General features: G+C 41.7%; 4 protein-coding genes and 1 long non-coding RNA gene across 7 annotated transcripts in view; 2 read left to right on the top strand and 3 right to left on the bottom strand.

Moving 5' to 3' along the window:
• The window catches only part of LOC148322406 (uncharacterized), a 31246-nt gene extending 27034 nt beyond the window's left edge, over positions 1 to 4212 (bottom strand). Inside the window, exons 1-2 of the long non-coding RNA XR_015846664.1 lie at positions 3972 to 4212; positions 498 to 614 (exon numbers count right to left, since the gene is read on the bottom strand). This is a non-coding gene — a long non-coding RNA (uncharacterized LOC148322406). The remainder of the gene's footprint in view (positions 1 to 497; positions 615 to 3971) is intronic.
• Positions 1 to 9770, top strand: part of pitpnc1a (phosphatidylinositol transfer protein cytoplasmic 1a) — a 29057-nt gene extending 19287 nt beyond the window's left edge. Inside the window, exons 3-9 of the mRNA XM_088317303.1 lie at positions 1176 to 1264; positions 1531 to 1538; positions 2777 to 2848; positions 5050 to 5145; positions 6695 to 6850; positions 7081 to 7144; positions 7908 to 9770. Coding sequence (XP_088173429.1) covers positions 1176 to 1264; positions 1531 to 1538; positions 2777 to 2848; positions 5050 to 5145; positions 6695 to 6850; positions 7081 to 7144; positions 7908 to 8221 — 799 coding nt within the window. The 3' untranslated portion in view covers positions 8222 to 9770. The remainder of the gene's footprint in view (positions 1 to 1175; positions 1265 to 1530; positions 1539 to 2776; positions 2849 to 5049; positions 5146 to 6694; positions 6851 to 7080; positions 7145 to 7907) is intronic.
• Positions 9771 to 10158: 388 nt separating this feature from the next.
• slc25a19 (solute carrier family 25 member 19) lies at positions 10159 to 13479 on the bottom strand. 3 transcript variants are annotated; one of them, XM_088317671.1, is made up of 7 exons: positions 13417 to 13479; positions 12320 to 12464; positions 12006 to 12161; positions 11529 to 11699; positions 11127 to 11307; positions 10892 to 11022; positions 10159 to 10526 (listed from the first exon to the last, which is right to left on the bottom strand). In XM_088317671.1, exons 1-7 carry the CDS (start codon positions 13422 to 13424, stop codon positions 10308 to 10310), a joined length of 1011 nt encoding a protein of 336 aa, XP_088173797.1. In that variant the 5' UTR covers positions 13425 to 13479; the 3' UTR covers positions 10159 to 10307. The 3 variants fall into 3 exon arrangements, with proteins under 3 accessions (XP_088173797.1, XP_088173798.1, XP_088173799.1); XM_088317672.1 differs by lacking the exon at positions 13417 to 13479 and adding an exon at positions 12667 to 12829 and having other exon boundaries at positions 12320 to 12467; XM_088317673.1 differs by lacking the exon at positions 13417 to 13479 and adding an exon at positions 12667 to 12807.
• Positions 13009 to 15498, top strand: mif4gdb (MIF4G domain containing b). The gene is made up of 6 exons (XM_088317676.1): positions 13009 to 13197; positions 13727 to 13807; positions 13875 to 13984; positions 14165 to 14320; positions 14438 to 14530; positions 14710 to 15498. Exons 2-6 carry the CDS (start codon positions 13729 to 13731, stop codon positions 14935 to 14937), a joined length of 666 nt encoding a protein of 221 aa, XP_088173802.1. The 5' UTR covers positions 13009 to 13197; positions 13727 to 13728; the 3' UTR covers positions 14938 to 15498.
• Positions 15214 to 17172, bottom strand: mrps7 (mitochondrial ribosomal protein S7). The gene is made up of 5 exons (XM_088317675.1): positions 17074 to 17172; positions 16740 to 16931; positions 16458 to 16521; positions 16172 to 16339; positions 15214 to 16016 (listed from the first exon to the last, which is right to left on the bottom strand). The coding sequence occupies exons 1-5, from the start codon at positions 17115 to 17117 to the stop codon at positions 15795 to 15797; spliced, it is 690 nt and encodes a 229-aa protein (XP_088173801.1). The 5' UTR covers positions 17118 to 17172; the 3' UTR covers positions 15214 to 15794.
• Between the last annotated feature and the right edge of the window lie 100 nt (positions 17173 to 17272).

The raw sequence follows: 17272 nt of genomic DNA, 5'->3' as shown, positions 1-17272 counted from the left end.
CAGTCTGTGGTTTATTTCGATGAAACAATTAGCGCAAGCAATTCTAATCACGTTTAGGGGAGCGTAAATTATTGGTGGATTTCGTCTTTTTCCTATGAACGCGCCACTGAACTTTTAACGAGACGGCAAAAGTAGGGAAAAGTGTTTTGGGTAAATTATGAACATCCATGAAAAAAAAAAAGGGAAATGTGCCAAACGTTCACTTCCATTGCCAAATGGCTTTTTTTGCCACTGGCTATTTTGTTTCCAGCATCAGCATAGGAATACAAAAAATGCGGCCGAATGTTTGTCGAGGAATCATGAGTTTGCGCGTGGAAAATGGAAAGTTAGCGCAGAATATTTGGTTGTTGTGCATTTGCAACTGAAACAATCATGCAAAAATGCAACATAACGAACAGCACGCAACTGTGCCACATACATCTGGAGTTGTTCAAAATTCATTTTCCCAATAATATAACACAAGACATCAACACATCAATAAAATTCATCCAACTCACCAGAGATGCCGAACTGTATTCATGTGTGCAGATCGCTACGGACGTGGTTTCCTCACAAACTGTTGTGCCAGCCAATCAGAGGACGGGAAAGTGCTGACGTCGTCAAGGGCCAGAGCTCTGGCCATGTGAAGACAAATTTTAAATCTGATTAGTTAATGAAATAGTTTGATTGTGCTAATGTAGTTGAAGTTTGATTGGACGAAAAAAATAAAAATAAAACTGAAATAAATCGAACAACCACGTATATCAAGAGAAACACTTTCAAATGAAGATAATAACCTGGCGAAGAATAAACAAATGCAATTTCATTGAATAAATTTAGTAAGTGAGTGCTTTTGAGTGTTTCGGCCAGCAAAGGAGCGCCAAAAAAAAAAAAAAACACACACACTCAGAGAGTCTGCAGCAAAAGCAGCAATGAATTGTTTGGCATCGGCAGTGAGCATTTGGCGCATTTTACATGCGTCCACAGTTGCTGTGCGCCCATCCCACCAAAGCAATGTTCTTCACAAATGGGGCATCGGTAACAACAACAAAAAAAGGGGAGAAGGCTTTCCAACCCAACAAAATGCATCGGAAAGTTTCATTTTGACAACAGAAAAATTAAAAAACACCAATATTGAAATGTTTTCATTTTCTCCCGGTCATCAGTGCCTTCATGTTTTGTTTTGTGGATTACAGCAAGCTGCCAAGCTGGGCCAGAGCCGTAGTGCCCAAGATTTTCTACGTGACAGAGAAGGCTTGGAACTACTACCCGTACACCATCACCGGTACGCTGGCGCAATTTTTTGCAAACTAACAAAAGGTTGTAAAAAAAAAAAAAAATGGATCATAGAAAATTGGGAGGACTTATATATTGGTTTAGAACACATGTACAAGTGTTCATCAAATATCTTTAAAATGTCTCAATAAACGGAGGTGGGTGTTGTTTTTTCCGTTTTCCTCTCCATACGAACACTTTTAATGACTTTTTTTCTTCTCCTCTTCCTATTCTGTCCACGAAACCACTGACGACCACCGGCGGGAATGTAATCAGAGTACACGGTGAGTAGTTTCCATGCCGGCGCTCGTGAAGCGATACAAGTGCAAATGTGAGGTCAATTTTGGTATGAATGACTAGATTGATGCTTCCATTTGTTTGGCGGTAAAATATTAGGCCCGCACGTGGAGTATACAACTGTATAAAACCCAGTGAAACGCAACTAAGGCCATCTAGTGACGATTGTTGATATTACAACAAAACTACAGTTGGCGCCTGCTAATTTGCTTTTTTGTTTACTGTTCACAAATTTAAATCATCGTCCAAAGGCATTTCCGTTTTTGGTCCCAAATCTAAGATCAGTGAGTCGATGGGAACAAATGAAGGACAACATTTCTCAGTGAAGACGTTCCACCTAACAGCCCCTCTCAGCTATATCGTAACTTGTTAATTGATTTGAGCTGAGATGAAGCGGTAATGATTTGCTCTTCGGCTTAAGATGGAGCAGACCTATCCATTTAAGGCGGCCAGAAAACATCAATAGGGAATCAGCAGGTTCATCTTCTCACTTCAGGCTGTTTGTTTTACACAAAAATCCATTGGAATGATGACCAGGAGACTCGTGAAGAGCGAGAATGAACATATATGCTCGCTGTTTACAGTTTGCTGCATACCCAATGCAAAAAAAGAATAAATAAAAATGTAGTAATTAAAGTTGACTGTGGCAGAGGTCTGGCGCTCTCCACACCGGGCTTGTGATGGTTTGGTCAAGTGTTTTTCAGCTGCTCATTAGCACTTGAGTGGCTTTTAGATGGTTGTGCTGATGCAATGAATGGTCTTTATTATCAAATATATGTTGTAGTGCAATTACCGTTTTCTATTGGACGGTTTATTTAAAAGCTTTCAAGCAGGAAACACAGAATTACACACGTATTTTGCTCAGGCGGCGGCGATACGTTGAAAAAAATCAGTTCAGTTTAACTTTGGAGTCCAACATTATGGCTTTTGACATCAAAATCTGGGTACATTTTTATTTGCATTTAATCCACGATTAATTGGATCATTATCCAAGTATCTATTAAAACTTGCACCCCTGTACTTGAGCGAATTTTCAAATGCATAATGTTGCAAAGCCATTAAATATATTTTACAAGAATTGTACTTGAATGATGTCATGTTTTTGATGAGCTCTAGGGCCGCGTGCAATTTCATGCAAGTCATGATGGTGCGACTTGGAGAGCCACTTACTTTTTCAGGTTATTTCTCGCTGGTGTTAAAAACTGAAGTGTGTGTGTCTCACTAGTGCTCTTTCCTGCCCAAGTTCTCCATCCACATAGAGAGCAAATACGAGGACAACAAAGGGAGCAACGACAATGTGAGTAAAAAGCTGCACAACTCTTGCGTGATCTTTGATTGATTTCCCTTTCTCCTGATATTCTCCATCTTTCTTTGTAAAAGACGCTTAGAGAGGTGTTTACTAATTCCGTGCGGGAATATGGCAGGTAAGGGCTTGGCAGAACAAGCGGCTTCAAATTGGAGTGCCAACTTGAGCTGGTGAAGTGTCTGAAGGTGGATGTGAAATGGGCGATGACATGAAACGGAGGATGGGAGTACTAATTTAATCATAAATGGGGATTTGAAAAGTGAGGGAGATGAGTGGCGGGCAGCACTTGCATGTGCCACCTTTCATTTCCTTCTGTATGCGACGTGGACACGATTGCTTCTTCTTTAAATCAATTACACGCACAGCAAAAAAATAAAAAATAAATAAGAGCAAAAAGAAGATTTAATTGAAACTTTAATGTACTTGATACTTTTTACTCATATACAGTGCTATAAGTATACGTTGCTTTTTATTTCACTTGTGTCATTATAAAAGCCACATTACGCAATGCTGAACCACAGTTGTGATAAAAGAGGCAACAGCACCACCAGATGGCCGATGAGGGGCATTGCAGTCTCACAGACGGGCCACGTTTTTTCATAGGAAAGTGAGCTTGTGTCCTAGTCTGACCTCCTCTAGCAAAATTCTCAAATCTGCACGACACATAAACCACCAAAAATCTGTACCAACTGCCGCTTTTTTTTCCCCATGTCTACTTAATTCACAATTTTATCTTGCTTTCAACACAGCAAAGTATGGAATAGTTCTTATTTTTGCGTCATTACGTGAAAGTGAAGCGCGAATAATTTAATAATAAAAATGCAAACGAAAAAAGAAAGAAAAAAACATTATAAAAGGTCATGTAAAATGATTGATAATTGCCAATTTGATGACGTATGTACCTTAAGATTATCAGTATCAGTAATACTGACAACGGCGCCATGCTAAAAAGGCTGCTGCTACATCGCTAGCATGACGTCCCCGAAGGAGTATTGCCTAAAACGAAATGTTACCAGCTGTTTGTTGTATTTATTTTATTTATAAATTTTTTTTTTTTTTTGGGGGGCGGGGGGTTAAGTACAATCAATGAAAAGAGACGCTAGCTCAAACTTACCCGGCAAACGGATGCTAACAGTTGCAGTGTGGTCGCACCTGTTCACAATTAGCCGTCCACTCTTCAAACAACAACATATACACGTTGAGAATTTTCCAATTCCTTCTTTTGAACTTGTGTTGACACTAACCAGAATGAAATAAGCAGCCAAGAAAGTAGAAAAGTGTCCTTTTTAGGGAAGGGTTGCGTTTGAGCTGCGATCCGGCTCAGCATATGATTGACAGGTACCTCAGTCCCGCCTCCACTGTCTGCCGTCTCTGATTGGTTAGTTTCAATTACGTCATAAGACGTTCAGAAATGATCGCATTTTAATTCAATTTGAAATGTTTGATAATAATAAAATGTCTGTACATACAGTTTTAACGCAAAAACAAAAAGACGTATCATGCTAACATATTCATTTTCTGACAAATAAATATGGACTAAAAAAATGTGGCACATCTCAACATGAATGTTTTTGTCTCTTTATTTCGTGGAAAGTTCTATCCCACCTTTTTTTTTTCAAACCGATACCAGTACTAGGTCTTGAGAATATACCAATACAGATACCAAGTATGGATACCACTAGAACGTAATATTGAATAAAATTTCATTTAACACAATGACCGATAATTGTGAACAAAGACCTTTCTGTTATTGTGACACACATGATGATTCACAATGTGTCAAACGGTGGCAGCGAAGCACAAACTACTGGCAAGAAAGACATGTCAATATCAGCAGCGGCTGGTATATGTATCTCTCACGATTGCCCGATACCATGAAATAAGGCTGATATCGTCTTAATATCTGTACTCGTCCGTCCCTATTTATTTCTTAGAGTTCGGGTCTGAAGCATTTTTCAATTTATGAACACAATTTGAACATTCTGCCTCCTGCATATCTCAATCCTATGATACATTTTGACTCGCAACGACCGCCCACACACGCACACGCCCACGCACACACACGCACACACACACACACGGAGCATGTGGCTGGGGAAATCACAGCACGTCAGCGCACACTTTGTCAAAGGCCCAAAGTGTGTTATTGATCAAGCTGTCGTCACTTGTTTGAGTTGTGCCCTCCTATGCAGATATTTTGCAGCGAGCCCCGAGATGAGGAAACGGAGGTGTGTTTTGTGGACATCGCCTACGATGAGGTTCCGGAACGCCACTACAAGGATTCAGAGGTGACTGTGCTGCCTTTCAATCACTTGCGGCATTCTGTAAAAAAAAATTAAATAATAATAATAATAATTTTTAAAAAAAATAAAGAAAAGTTGAGAAGTTTTTCAGAGAGTCAGGAGGATGGTTGAAAGAAATGAGTGTCTGATAGAAGCTCCTATCCTTATTTCAGTTTCCTTGGCACCAGAATACCATTATAATGCGCCAAATCACTACTTTTATATTAGCCAAGGTTTTGTCTAGTCCTAATAGAAGCTGCTGTGTTATTCGCTGGAAAACTCACCAATTTGCTGTTGCTTGTTCCGAAACACCCAAAGATTCCACAAGATGGCGCCAAATCACAAATCTCGGATTAGACAGGCCTTCTCAAAAGCAATCACATTATTTGCGTCAGATTAGTCACCCGAGATTTCTGTTAGTCTTTAGCTGACACTTGAGGAATTTTCTTGACCTTACTCAGCATTCTTGCAGTCTTCATTACACTTCCTCTGCGGGCACGACATTCAATACTTCCTAAAATCAGCAAATTGGAAAAAATGCTGCATGTTTTGTTTTTTTCAGCGCACGGGGCCGCTTTAACCAACACCACTAATCTCGCTTGGTAAAGCGTCACTCGGCATACGCGGCAGGCGGGCCCGGAGCTCCACCGGCTGGCTCTCCCTGCAGGGACGCAACATTAGCAGCAGCTCGACACAAATGAGTCCGGGGGGGCCACTGATTAACGCACGTAAACTTGGTAATGAGGGTCCGCCTGTCGAGCATGTGGCCTTTCATACGCGCAGGTGGTCCTGCTTTCCGGTGATCCAAGTGCATGCATGTGCGTCTGTGTGCTACAAGTCCGGATTTCAAATTTAATGCTGAAAGAACATGCAGCTACGTCTGAACACTTTCAGAAGCACTGACCTACATTTAGAACCTAAATTATTCATATTTGTTACATCAACTGGATTAATTTAATCCTATCGATCTAGTCGAGTCAGATGGTAACATTTCTCTTGGCTGCACTGGTGCTGTAGGTGGGTTAGATTTTTTTTATTTTTTTTTATTTTGTGAGGGCCAATCAGATTTCAGCCTCTTTGTGTTGCCATGTCAATCAAATCTGCCCAGGACCTTCACAATCAGAAGTGCTAACCGAAGTAGCATCAACAATCAGATTTCAAATTTATCCTCACAGGGCCAATGAGCTGGCTCTTGATGATGTCACTGTTTTCCTGTACTCTGATTGGTCGGCCAGACTTAAAGGGGTGTTCCTCGGGTTTTCAGATCAATATTGGTTGTCCAACCCGTATGTGGCACAGGAGTGCTCCTTAAAAAATAAAAAAAACAATTCACGACCATTGCCAAACAAATCAAAGTAGAATGCAAGCACTACTTTTATACCAGCCAGGGCGATGATCTGTCAAATAGAAAGTCAACACCTTAACTTCAACATAGTTCCTTGGAAGCAAGATGGTGCAAAAGCACTACTTTTATATGACTCAGGGCTTTGGCGCCATCCTGTGGCATTTCTAAAAGTTCACATTCAGTGATTTGAATTGTCTCGGTCTCACGTAGGATTTGCGCTATTTCAAGTCCAAGAAGACCGAGCGTGGCCTCCTGCAGGAAGGCTGGATGGACACGCAGGATCCCATCATGTGCTCCTACAAGCTCGTCAGCGTCAAATTTGAAGTGTGGGGCCTGCAGACGCGCGTGGAGCAATTCGTACACAAGGTCAGCATGAGAACATTTCCGAAAAAAAGAGTTCATTCACGACTCACAAAAAGTTTGCCGATATTGGACTCATGAATCATCGTCCTTCTCGGTGGCGAATTGAAAATTATTCGGGACATTAAGTACTTTGAAACCGTAAAGAGTCCAACGAGAGCACTGAATGCGATTCGTACCTCGCAGCCTTGAAGCGCCTCTTGACTGTTTTCTACTTTTGTGATAACTGTGCTCAGGTAATACGAGATGTTCTGCTTTTGGGACACAAGCAAGCTTTTGCCTGGGTGGATGAGTGGATTGGTGAGTGGAAGACAAGAACTGACTCACAAATTGAATGTTTAACACATTCACTGCCATTGACGGATAAAGACGTCAAAACCCTTTTTTTTTTACTCTGCTGGTAGTGAATGAGTTAAGTTAGCCACACTTTCATGCGAAGGGAAACGTTCCAGCTTCGATGATGATGAAGAGAGGCTGACGATGTACTGGAGAAAAAAATAAACTCCGCCCACATTTGCGTGAAACATGTAAAGGTATCCCAGCAGGTTGCAAATCAAGTAAACAAATAAAATTGGGCTAAAAGTAGTGATTATTTTAATAACAACAAAAGAAAATCAGTTCGATTATTGCTTCGATTAATCGATGAATCCGATTAAAAATAGCATTTTATTTCCATCCCTTTATTCAAGAATAGAACATGAAAGGCACGAACAAAAATCCAATCAGACCCAATTTCTTTTTCTATTTGTATTTTTTATATATAAAAATAAAAATATTAATAATAATTAAAATACAATAATCTATAGTGCTGTTTCCTTACCGGAAAACAAAGAAAAAATTTGTTTTTTTTTTGGACCACCGTAACAAATTACATTGGCTTGGCTTGGTTCAGATCAACTTCGGTTTCGCCTATTGGCTTAATTTTGATTTCAATATTTTTATGTATTTTTTTTTTTATTTCAATTTTGGGGTTAATTTATTTTCCTGACTAAACAATGTGACAAAAACGAGCTTTTTAACAACGTCACGTTCAAAACACTCCCCTCTGTGCCCCGGATGGCAGACATGAGCATGGAAGAGGTGCGAGAGTACGAGCGCGCCACGCAGGAAGCCACCAACTTAAAGATCGGCACCTTCCCGCCGGCCATCGCCATCAGCGAGACGCCGCTGCCGTCCAACGCCCGCAGCGGGCCCAACAGCGCCCCGTCCACGCCGCTGTCCACCGAGGCCCCCGAGTTCCTCACCGTCCCCAAGGACCGTCCCCGCAAGAAGTCGGCCCCGGAGACCCTGACCCTGCCTGACCCGCAGGGCCGGCGGGATTCCCTTTTCAAACTTCCCAGCTTCTTCTCCTGGAACTCGGGCCCGCAGCCCGAATGAAGATTCGAGGACACCCGGCGCACCCTGAGACGGCCCCTCAGCCGGCTGATGGCGGTTTTGGCTCACCCACCCGCTGCAGAGCCTGACGTGACATCCTGGACGTTGCCAAGATGGAGATTCACAAGTCCGAAGCACCGCTCAGCACTCTTGGCCTCTAGGTTAAGTGTAGCATACATTCCTTACAAAAAATAAATAATAAATTTCAGAAAAGGGGTGGGGGCGCTCACGTATGTTGTGATGGAGTCATTCGATGCACACATGGTGGACACTTGTTTTGCTTCTTGAGCTGGCGTTGTCCTTGACACGTGTATATGTGTCACGTGACTCGCATGTCTTTGGGGAAAGAAAACTAAATACCACGAACGCCAATATTCACAAGGAAATAGGGACCTGGCCGAAATGTGCAACGCTTCCTAAAATGGCTTATAGTCGCCACCAGAGGGCGCTAAATCATTACTTTTGTCCATTTGAAGCTCTTTCACTAAATGCAGCGTCGTTCCTAGGCACCGAGAGGCCACAAGATGGTATCGAAAAACTTTTTTGGGCTTCTTAACTCATTTCAACATTGTTCCTTGGCACCAACATGTGGCAAAGCACTAATTTTGTCAAACTTCTCACTCAACAAAGTGCAACTTTTTCTAAAGGGAGCTGCTCAACTCATTTCAAAATAGTCCCCTGGTACCAAGAGGACAAAAGGTGGCATTAAAACACTAGTTTTGTCCAAATTAAACCCCCTCAATTCTCTTCAACATAGTTCCTTGACACGTAAGATGTCGAATGATGGCGCCAAATCACTACATTTATGTCTAAATAAAGCTGCTCAACTCACTTCAACATGTTTGAACCAAGCACTACTTTTGTCCAAATGAAGCTCCTCGACTCACATCAACAAAGTTCCTCCAGATGCCTGCAAAGCACTACATGTATTGCCGTGATATGATCCAGACCCACCACACAAATTCTGTGAGAGAGACAAAATAAAATCACTCCTCCCACACACTTGAACACAGAACACACTTTTTAAACACGTTGTAAATATATTTGTACACACAACAAGTAAACTACTGGCCTAAAATGCATAAAAAACTGTACATATTGCGGTGTCTGTGTCCATGCATGTGCCTTTAAGAGGCGGGACCTGTAGAGGATACACTTGACATCAGCGAGTATGCATGAGTGTCTGGGCGTGAGCAGTGGTTGACAACAGCTTTGTTGAGTTTTTCTGTTCTCTTGACATTCAATAAACTCTGGTGCTGTCATGCTAACTGCTAAATGACTGTTGTGTATTTCAATGGACGCACAATCCGCCTATTTTGTGTGCGTGTTCATCGCAGTACTTGTGTAAGATGCAGTGAACTTAACTTGCATGAATTTTGAATTTGGACAAATCGAATGTGACGTGTTTTCCGCATATTCTTCAATGTGATAGCGACTTTCTTGTGTACTTTTACTACTTTAATCATTTGAGCAGCTTGGATCACTTTCACCTCATTCTGTTCATGGGGTCCCTATTCTGTAAAATCAATGGAATAAAATCTACTTGCATTAATATGAATGTCTTATTGTTGCGTTAATTTGACAAAAAAATATATATCCATGGTCTGATGATTATAAAGCACAGCCACGAGAAAAGCGACCAAAAGAAATGGAATCAATGCTGGAAATAAGTGAACACAAATTTTGAGAAAAGGAGAGATCTACATCTTTGAATTATTCTCGCCTTAATCGCAAATATTCTCAGTCAGTATTTACATTCACTGCAAAATGGCCACCGGAACAGATGGTGGCCATATGTTGTGAAGTTCACTGCTGCCACCTGGTGGCCAAATGTATTAAACTCGAGTAAGTAAACGCAACAAAAACTAATTGTAGATCAAGGGACCACTGTTTTGACGCCATTGAATAAACACAGATTGCAAAACAAGAGTCTATTATTAAGGTGTGCAAAGTTAATTTAATATCAAAATAACACCATAATAGTATTCCTTCAAAGACATGACAGAATAAATAAATGTTTTCAATGTACAAAAGCAAACTTAATTTTGTAAACTCAACAAGAAGTGGCCGTGATTACTTCCCGCCTTGGCTATCTTGCCGCCGCACGTCCTTTGAGGTCGCTGTTATTTCTCTTCACGTCTTTGAGGTCTCGGAGCACGGTGAGGAACAATTCGTAGCAGAAGAACGTGAGGCCGGTGGACAGGGCCGCCTTGAGTAGACTCGGAGAGAGGCCTTTGAAGAAGCCTCGCACGCCCTCCTCTTTGGCAATCTGCGCCATACAGTCTGCTAAGCCTCTGTAACGTCGAACCTATTGGATGCATTTTGGAGTAAAAAAATAAATAAATAAATAATAAAAAATTTACTTGGGTGCCTTGTATTACAGGTTTAACTAATTCCACAACCACTTGGTAACTTAAAACATTTTTTTTTTATCTCAAATCAACTTTCCCCAATGAACTGAATGGAAATTACGCCAATTATGCTAGCTACGACATATTTTAGCATTGTTGTTGTACTTCTTTGAACCCCAAAAATAATAAACTACATGACACCGTAACAGTAAATGCATACAATAACCCCTGGCCCTCAAATTAAGCAAATTTGGGGATAGACTTTAAAATCGAATAAAAAGAGACTTTAAAGTTAAGAAAAGGAAACAAATCAGCTGCTGACCTGTCCAAAGTGGACTCGGGCCTCCTCAAAGCCTCCAACTTGCAGTCTCTTCTTGAACAGGTCCAAAGGATATGTGACCGTTTTGCTAATCATTCCGGCGCCACTGCCACACAACAAACTCCTCAGGCTTTCTTAATCACCAAAAAAAAGCGACATACACAAAAGTGTGAATGGTCTGAATGGCACCACCGCCGCCTCAAAAAAGAAATAAATAAAAATACTGATGTGCACTGACCTCCCGATTTTCCAGCGGAAGCATGCGGCGCCAGCTGCCTTTTGAAGACATTGTAGAAGAAGAACTGCAGGCCAGCGTAAGGAAACACGGCAATAAGCATAGGCGAGAGTCCGCGGTAAAAGGTCAGCACGCCCTCCGAGCGCCACATCGTACGCACGCCGTCTGTCAGGTTCTTGTACAACTGCAAACACACACACAAAATTCAACCTCAGTTTATCACACATCTATATTGATATACATGTGCTAAATTGAAGAAAATAGCAGAGGTCTGCTGGACTGCAACTTTATTCTTGTAAAATGACCAATTTTTTTCTCATCACATTCCAAATTAATTCTTCAAGTTCACCTTGCAACTCTCATCAGAAAGGTTGGCTGCGTTTGAGCACTGGGGCTGCTTCTCACCTTGGGCTCTCCCTGGGCGGCAAAGCGCGTCCTGAGCGTGTCCAGAGGCTGACACGTCACCGTGGCTGAGCAGGCGGCCAGGCCTCCGCACAGGAAGTGCACTCCAGACGTCTGGCTGTCCAGAGGTGTGGTGTCGTGTACCGCCTTGGTCAGAAACTCAAAAGTGGTAAACTGCAGAAGTAAATAATAAAAGGTTTTACACATACAAAATAATTTAAAAAAAACAAGGACTGAGGCATTCGTGCTAATAGGCTAATGATATGCCTAAGAGTATTTTTTGAAACCTCTCTATGTGTTGCTGCACCGTGAGTGTACACATAGCAGTTGTTTGTTTTAAGGTTTATCGTGTGCAAAACATCATGCTAATTTCCATTAGCCTCTCTCTGATGTTTCATATTGAATGTAAGCATTTAGATAGTGTGCTTTTATTAGACAATGTATGGTTTGTTGTTTTGGTACTTTTGTACTTGATTGTACCTGTACTGCTCCATAGCAGATGGAGAGCAGCTGTGCGGGCACGTGCCCCTTCCAAAAAGCAGCGAGGCCCTCCTCTGCACGAATGCAACGTGCCGCCTGAAATAATCCCCGATATTTCCCTCCTGGTGTTGTAGAGGACAGACTCTCAATCTGGAGCTGCAAGAGAAAGTAATATCGGTTTCATAAACACAATTTTTATGGCATGACAGCTGTAAATTGTCCATGTGTGCCATGGCATTGGCTGGCAACCAGTCAGTTCACCCACAACCATAATGATGACAGATGGATGATGTAACCACTCCACCTCACGTTACCTGGAATCGAATTTTAATGACGTCCAAAGGGCTGATGATGGCTCGGGTGACCATGCCGGCTGCCGACCCCGCCAAGGCTGCCTCCCGGGCACTAAGCGGTAACGCCTGTGCCCTGTGGTCATAGCCCACCATGTCGCCAAGACCACTGCTGGATACGTGGACAGTACAAAAAAGGTGAAAATACTGAACAGACATTGCCAAGGTTCTGAAATGTGGAAGTGAGAATTATGTAAACAAAGCTGACAGTAGAGAGCACGTTGTAGGACTTGGCTAAAAGCTGAGCTATCAAAGAGAAAATTTTGCAAGGAGCAATGCAACGATAATAAACAATGAAGTCAGTAACTTACTTCGCTAAATTTGTCGGACTTTTTGAAAAAAAAAAAGGAACCTCAAACCCTCAACGCGGACGTAGAAAACCTGACATGAACAAGTCAAATAAATACGGCTGCCGCCATTGACTGTGAGAACCACTTCCGGATCGTGACGTAATCGTGTTGAAATGCGGTCGAAAAATAATAGACATTTGAGTGTATATTTTTTGTTTGCTCTCATTTGTTCTTATATTGACGTTTTTTTTACTTGTGAAATTTAATAGTTTTTCAATAAAAAAATAATAATGACAGAATAACGCCATTAATTGGTGGCGTGTCACCACAAGGTGGCAACCAAGGGTTTGTCACATTACTACGACCTAGTGATAATGAACTGTCTTGAGCTAATATTGTATCTTTGAAAACCACATTTAGCGATAACAGCTTATACGTGAACTATCTTGTGACGATATTTCATCTTTGAATGCCTCCAGTACGCCATACCTATGCGAGCGAAGACGCAAAGAATCTTCAATTAACTTTAGGATTCGCGTAGTATTTTCAAATGTAAGTAAAGAAATATAAACCAGATGTTTTCATAACGTGACATTAAACTCTTCTTGCGTAAATTCAACGCCAACTTGTTGACTACGAGTAAACAAATTGGCTTGCTAGCATCACATTCTATTTAAATGTAAAAGCTTTTTTTTACACCACTGCTAGTAACGGATTTCTTAATTTGCTAAAAGTGTCTTTTGTGTGTGTGTGTGTGTGTGTGTAAATAACCTGTTCATTTAACATACTGCGACGTGAATGTGACCCGAGTTTGCTCATGTTAATCCTTGCGCTCATTAGTCTGCAGCCACTTGATGACGCCACAGGATTTTGGAGCTATTGTTGACTCTGCCTGCTAAATAGTTTTCGTAGGAGTTAGAATTTAGAGTGTTTTATGTGGACTGCTCATTTCACTAAAAGGCACAGTTAAAATCACTAGCTAGTTATTTATATGTAGTGGAATTATGTAAAGCAAAAAATTCCCAATACAATATAGGTCAGCGGGATTGTGTTTGATTGCATTTGGTGGTGTTCTCTGCAGCTATGGAAAACTCTCCCGAGGACTACAGGATCCAGTCGTTTGACCTGGAAACACAAATGTTGCTCAAAACAGCCTTGAAAGGTGAGTTTAACATACAAAGCATCCCAAAAAGTGTATCAATGGACTCGAACAATTCATCATGTTCCAGATCCCGGGTCAGTGAATCTGGAGAAGGTGTCCAACATCATCGTCGATCAGTCGCTGAAGGACCAAGTGTTCAGCAAGGAGGCAGGACGCATCTGCTACACTATCGTGCAGGTGCTTGCAATGTCAAGAGATGCCAAATGTGGCCAGTGGTGTGTTTATGTAGTTGCAGATAGACCATTATTAGTAAAAATGTTTTGAAAGGCTTTCTTCAAATTCAGTGGGAGCAATCATCTATAAGAGGTAAAGCATTTTGATTTGCATCCTCCAGTGAAAACATCATTTGTTGCACAGGCGGAGGCCAAGCAGAACAACGGCAACGTGTTCAGGAGTAATTTACTGAACAGGCTCCAACAGGAGTTCAAGGAACGCGAGGAGACCCGAGCTCGTTCACTGCAGGAGTGGGTCTGCTTCGTCACATTCATCTGTAACATCTACGACTATCTCAAAGTGAGCGTGCAAACGCCAGCACTATCTAAATTCTCCTTTTTAAATGGAAAAAAAACAAATGTAACGCAATGAAAATGAAGTCAGAAAGTATGTATCCTGTTTTGTCATGCCACTCAGGTGAACAACATGCCCATTTTGGCGCTGGTCCACCCCGTGTACGACTGTCTGACGAGGCTGGCGCAACCCGACGCTCTGATGAATGAAGAGGAGGTGAGCAAAACCGCATTGTAGAAGCTAGTGGACTTGATAGGTATCAATGTTTTGTGTCTGTTGAATAATTTAACTACTGAAGCCAGTTATGTAAGTCACATTGGTTCATGATTGCGAACATGTTCTATGCGTGGCGTTGATGCGTAACTCACCTCCGGGTTGGGTCGGTCCTCCCTCAGGTGGACTGCCTGGTGCTGCAGCTCCATCGCATCGGAGAACAACTGGAGAAGTCGAGCAGTCAGCGCATGGACGAGCTTTTCTACCTGCTGCGCGACGGCTTCCTGCTCCAGGAGGGGCTCACCTCCATGGCCCGTCTGCTGCTGCTGGAGATCTTGGAATATAGGGCGGGGGGTTGGGTGCTCAGCGGCACGGCGCACAGATACTACTACAGCGAAATTGCAGACTGAAGGCGGCAAAAAGAGGCATGGAGATTGAAGACATCAAGCAATTTTCATGATGGACGTCAAGAATGTGCAATAGAGCCTCAGAGTTCAGTTCCTGAGGTGCAGTCACACAGCTCCAGTCATTATTTTATTCAGTTATTGTAGTTTCATTTCATGGAGGAATTCCTTTTTATGAGAAACCATTTCAAGGTTCAAGTTGGGATGTTCTCCATCAGACACAAGCTGGTTTGACCTTTTTTCCGATGTGTGGCAAATAGTTCAGGAAATTTCTGTTGGGAGTTTTGAGAAATCGTTTTATTATTTCAAGATTTGCGTTGCAGATATGCATGTTTTTTTTTTTTTAACCAGCTGGTAATACGGATTCTCTGTTATAGTTTTGTTCAGGGACATTGCTGTGTGTATACTGTTATAGTTGTTCCAATGTAGCTTAGATTAAAAGATTTCTGATATTATTTTTCAACATGATTTATGTTCCTTTTTATTCAGATGCATCTCAATGAATTAGAAAGTAAAAAAAAAAAAAAAAAGTGAAATAAATTCAGATGTGTACATGTTTGAAGAGAAGGGATGGTGCTGTTGCTTTAGAACGCCTCGTTGTCGGCCCCGAGTGCACACCTCACGGAGAGAAGGAGGGAAAAGTTGCCAAGACAGCCAGATTGAAAATTTTTCACAACATAGACGTTAGGTAGAAATGATTTTGTTGATTGAATCGTTTTTTTTTTTTAATTGAACTACTGAAATGAGCTTTTCATAACTCTTTAGCCCTCCAGTTTCATGAAGTCCATTATTTACAAAAGACGGACCATGTCAAGAACACAGTTCTGTTTTTTTTTTTTTTTCCCCACCAGTCCCATGCACTTCTACCACCAGCGGTAATGGGCGTACGCTCTGTTGGCTTCGGCCATCTTGTGCAGCTCGATCTTTTTTTTGAAGACATTTCCTTCCTCCACGGAGGCCGCCAGCAGCTCCTGGGAGAGTTTTTCATACATGTGTGTGCGCCGGTGCTTGTTATCCCTGCACTCTGTGATCATCCATCGCATGGCGAGGAAGCGTCGCCTGTTGTCTGTAAGTGGCACTGGCACCTGAGTGATGAGAGGGTTTTGATTTTTTTTTCAGTTATGACAGTGTTATTTGTTTCTTCTTTTAGCAAGGGGATGGGGTCTAATATTTGAGGACAAAAATATTTGAGATTCTATTAGCGACTTAGAAACATAAGTTTTTTGTAATCAAACCTGACCTGGTAGAACTTTCCACCTTTCTGGATGCTGGTGAGGCCAACGACAGGCTTACAGTTGTCAATAGCTTGATGGAAGATGGCGTAAGGGTTGCATTCAATCTCCTCTCTCTTCCCCTCTGGAGCTTTGTGGTACTTCTCCACCTGTTTCCTTTTAATGAACTCCAATGTCTGGGAAAGGAGCAAACACATTTTCAACTGACTTGAAAAAGATACCGCAGCTATTTCTTAACAGTCTGCCATCTAATAAAGTCTCTGAAGTTTTGTGTACATGCAAGTGTGTTCGCACCTCTGTCATGATCTCCCTTGCTAAAGCTTTGTTTCCATGCTTCATCATCATGTTGATGAACTTACTGCAAAACCCAAAACAAAACAGTCAGCAACTCCACAGTGTAAGTGACTGACAGTGGTGTGAAGTAGCCACATCTAAAAACTTACTGTACTCCGGTAGACTTCACATTACCCTTCACCAAGTCAACCAATAAAAGCCAAAATATTTGTATTTCTACTTAAGTACAGAGTGCAAGTAGTTTTGCCATCTCAGGTTATTAAAGCATTCTTGGCCGGGTACCTGATGACAGGATCATGGAAAACTGAGCTGGTGACGCTGTTTGTAGCTGCCTTGATGGGCCTGAGAGCCTTCAGCGCCTGTTCTTCCTTCTCCTCTTCGCTTAGTTCCGTCTCTGGTTTGTTATAAGCCTCCTTCCTCACCTCTGGCTCCAGGTAGTACGGATTGTATCTGCTCCATCGTATCGCCAACACCCTGAAAACACAAAACATCTGGTCATCAGGAGTTTACGATGCAACGGAATTTGTGTGTCTATTTAAGCTTTCCTTAAAAAATAATTTAATGTGACAGTAATCACTTATGTCGTTGTAGTTATCGTTTTAAAATGTGACATTACCTGGGCGTCCAAGGTTTTAAAAGTGCAGAAATGGAAGTCGCCATGTTGAAAATGTCAGTCGTCTATCAGGACCTGGACACGGTTTAGTAGCCCGTGCAGATGCCTTCTGAAAATAATACTAATACTACTACTAAAAATAAAAGTTTTCAAAATATTTATAACAATCATAATTAAACACTACTGTATTTTAAATTGGCGT

Source organism: Idiotropiscis lumnitzeri, chromosome 15 (genome assembly GCF_059441095.1).
Source record: "Idiotropiscis lumnitzeri isolate Australia: NSW breed Sydney's pygmy pipehorse chromosome 15, RoL_Ilum_1.0, whole genome shotgun sequence".
NCBI lineage: Eukaryota > Metazoa > Chordata > Actinopteri > Syngnathiformes > Syngnathidae > Idiotropiscis > Idiotropiscis lumnitzeri.
Note: the sequence above shows the minus strand (reverse complement) of the source record. Positions and strands in the feature narration are given on the sequence as shown.

What these genes read in the sequence shown, in the direction of transcription:
- slc25a19 (XM_088317671.1), bottom strand. An exon ending in TCATTAAAATTCGATTCCAG is followed by an intron (nt 12,162 to 12,319) that starts GTAACGTGAGGT and finishes TTTCTCTTGCAG; the next exon opens with CTCCAGATTGAGAGTCTGTC. An exon ending in TTCCGCTGGAAAATCGGGAG is followed by an intron (nt 11,023 to 11,126) that starts GTCAGTGCACAT and finishes TTGGTGATTAAG; the next exon opens with AAAGCCTGAGGAGTTTGTTG.
- mif4gdb (XM_088317676.1), top strand. Translation starts at nt 13,729, where the DNA reads ATGGAAAACTCTCCCGAGGACTACAGGATCCAGTCGTTTGACCTGGAA. An exon ending in TCTGCTACACTATCGTGCAG is followed by an intron (nt 13,985 to 14,164) that starts GTGCTTGCAATG and finishes TTTGTTGCACAG; the next exon opens with GCGGAGGCCAAGCAGAACAA. An exon ending in ACATCTACGACTATCTCAAA is followed by an intron (nt 14,321 to 14,437) that starts GTGAGCGTGCAA and finishes CATGCCACTCAG; the next exon opens with GTGAACAACATGCCCATTTT.
- mrps7 (XM_088317675.1), bottom strand. Translation starts at nt 17,117, where the DNA reads ATGGCGACTTCCATTTCTGCACTTTTAAAACCTTGGACGCCCAG. An exon ending in TTCCATGATCCTGTCATCAG is followed by an intron (nt 16,522 to 16,739) that starts GTACCCGGCCAA and finishes TGGGTTTTGCAG; the next exon opens with TAAGTTCATCAACATGATGA. An exon ending in CAAGGGAGATCATGACAGAG is followed by an intron (nt 16,340 to 16,457) that starts GTGCGAACACAC and finishes CTCCTTTCCCAG; the next exon opens with ACATTGGAGTTCATTAAAAG.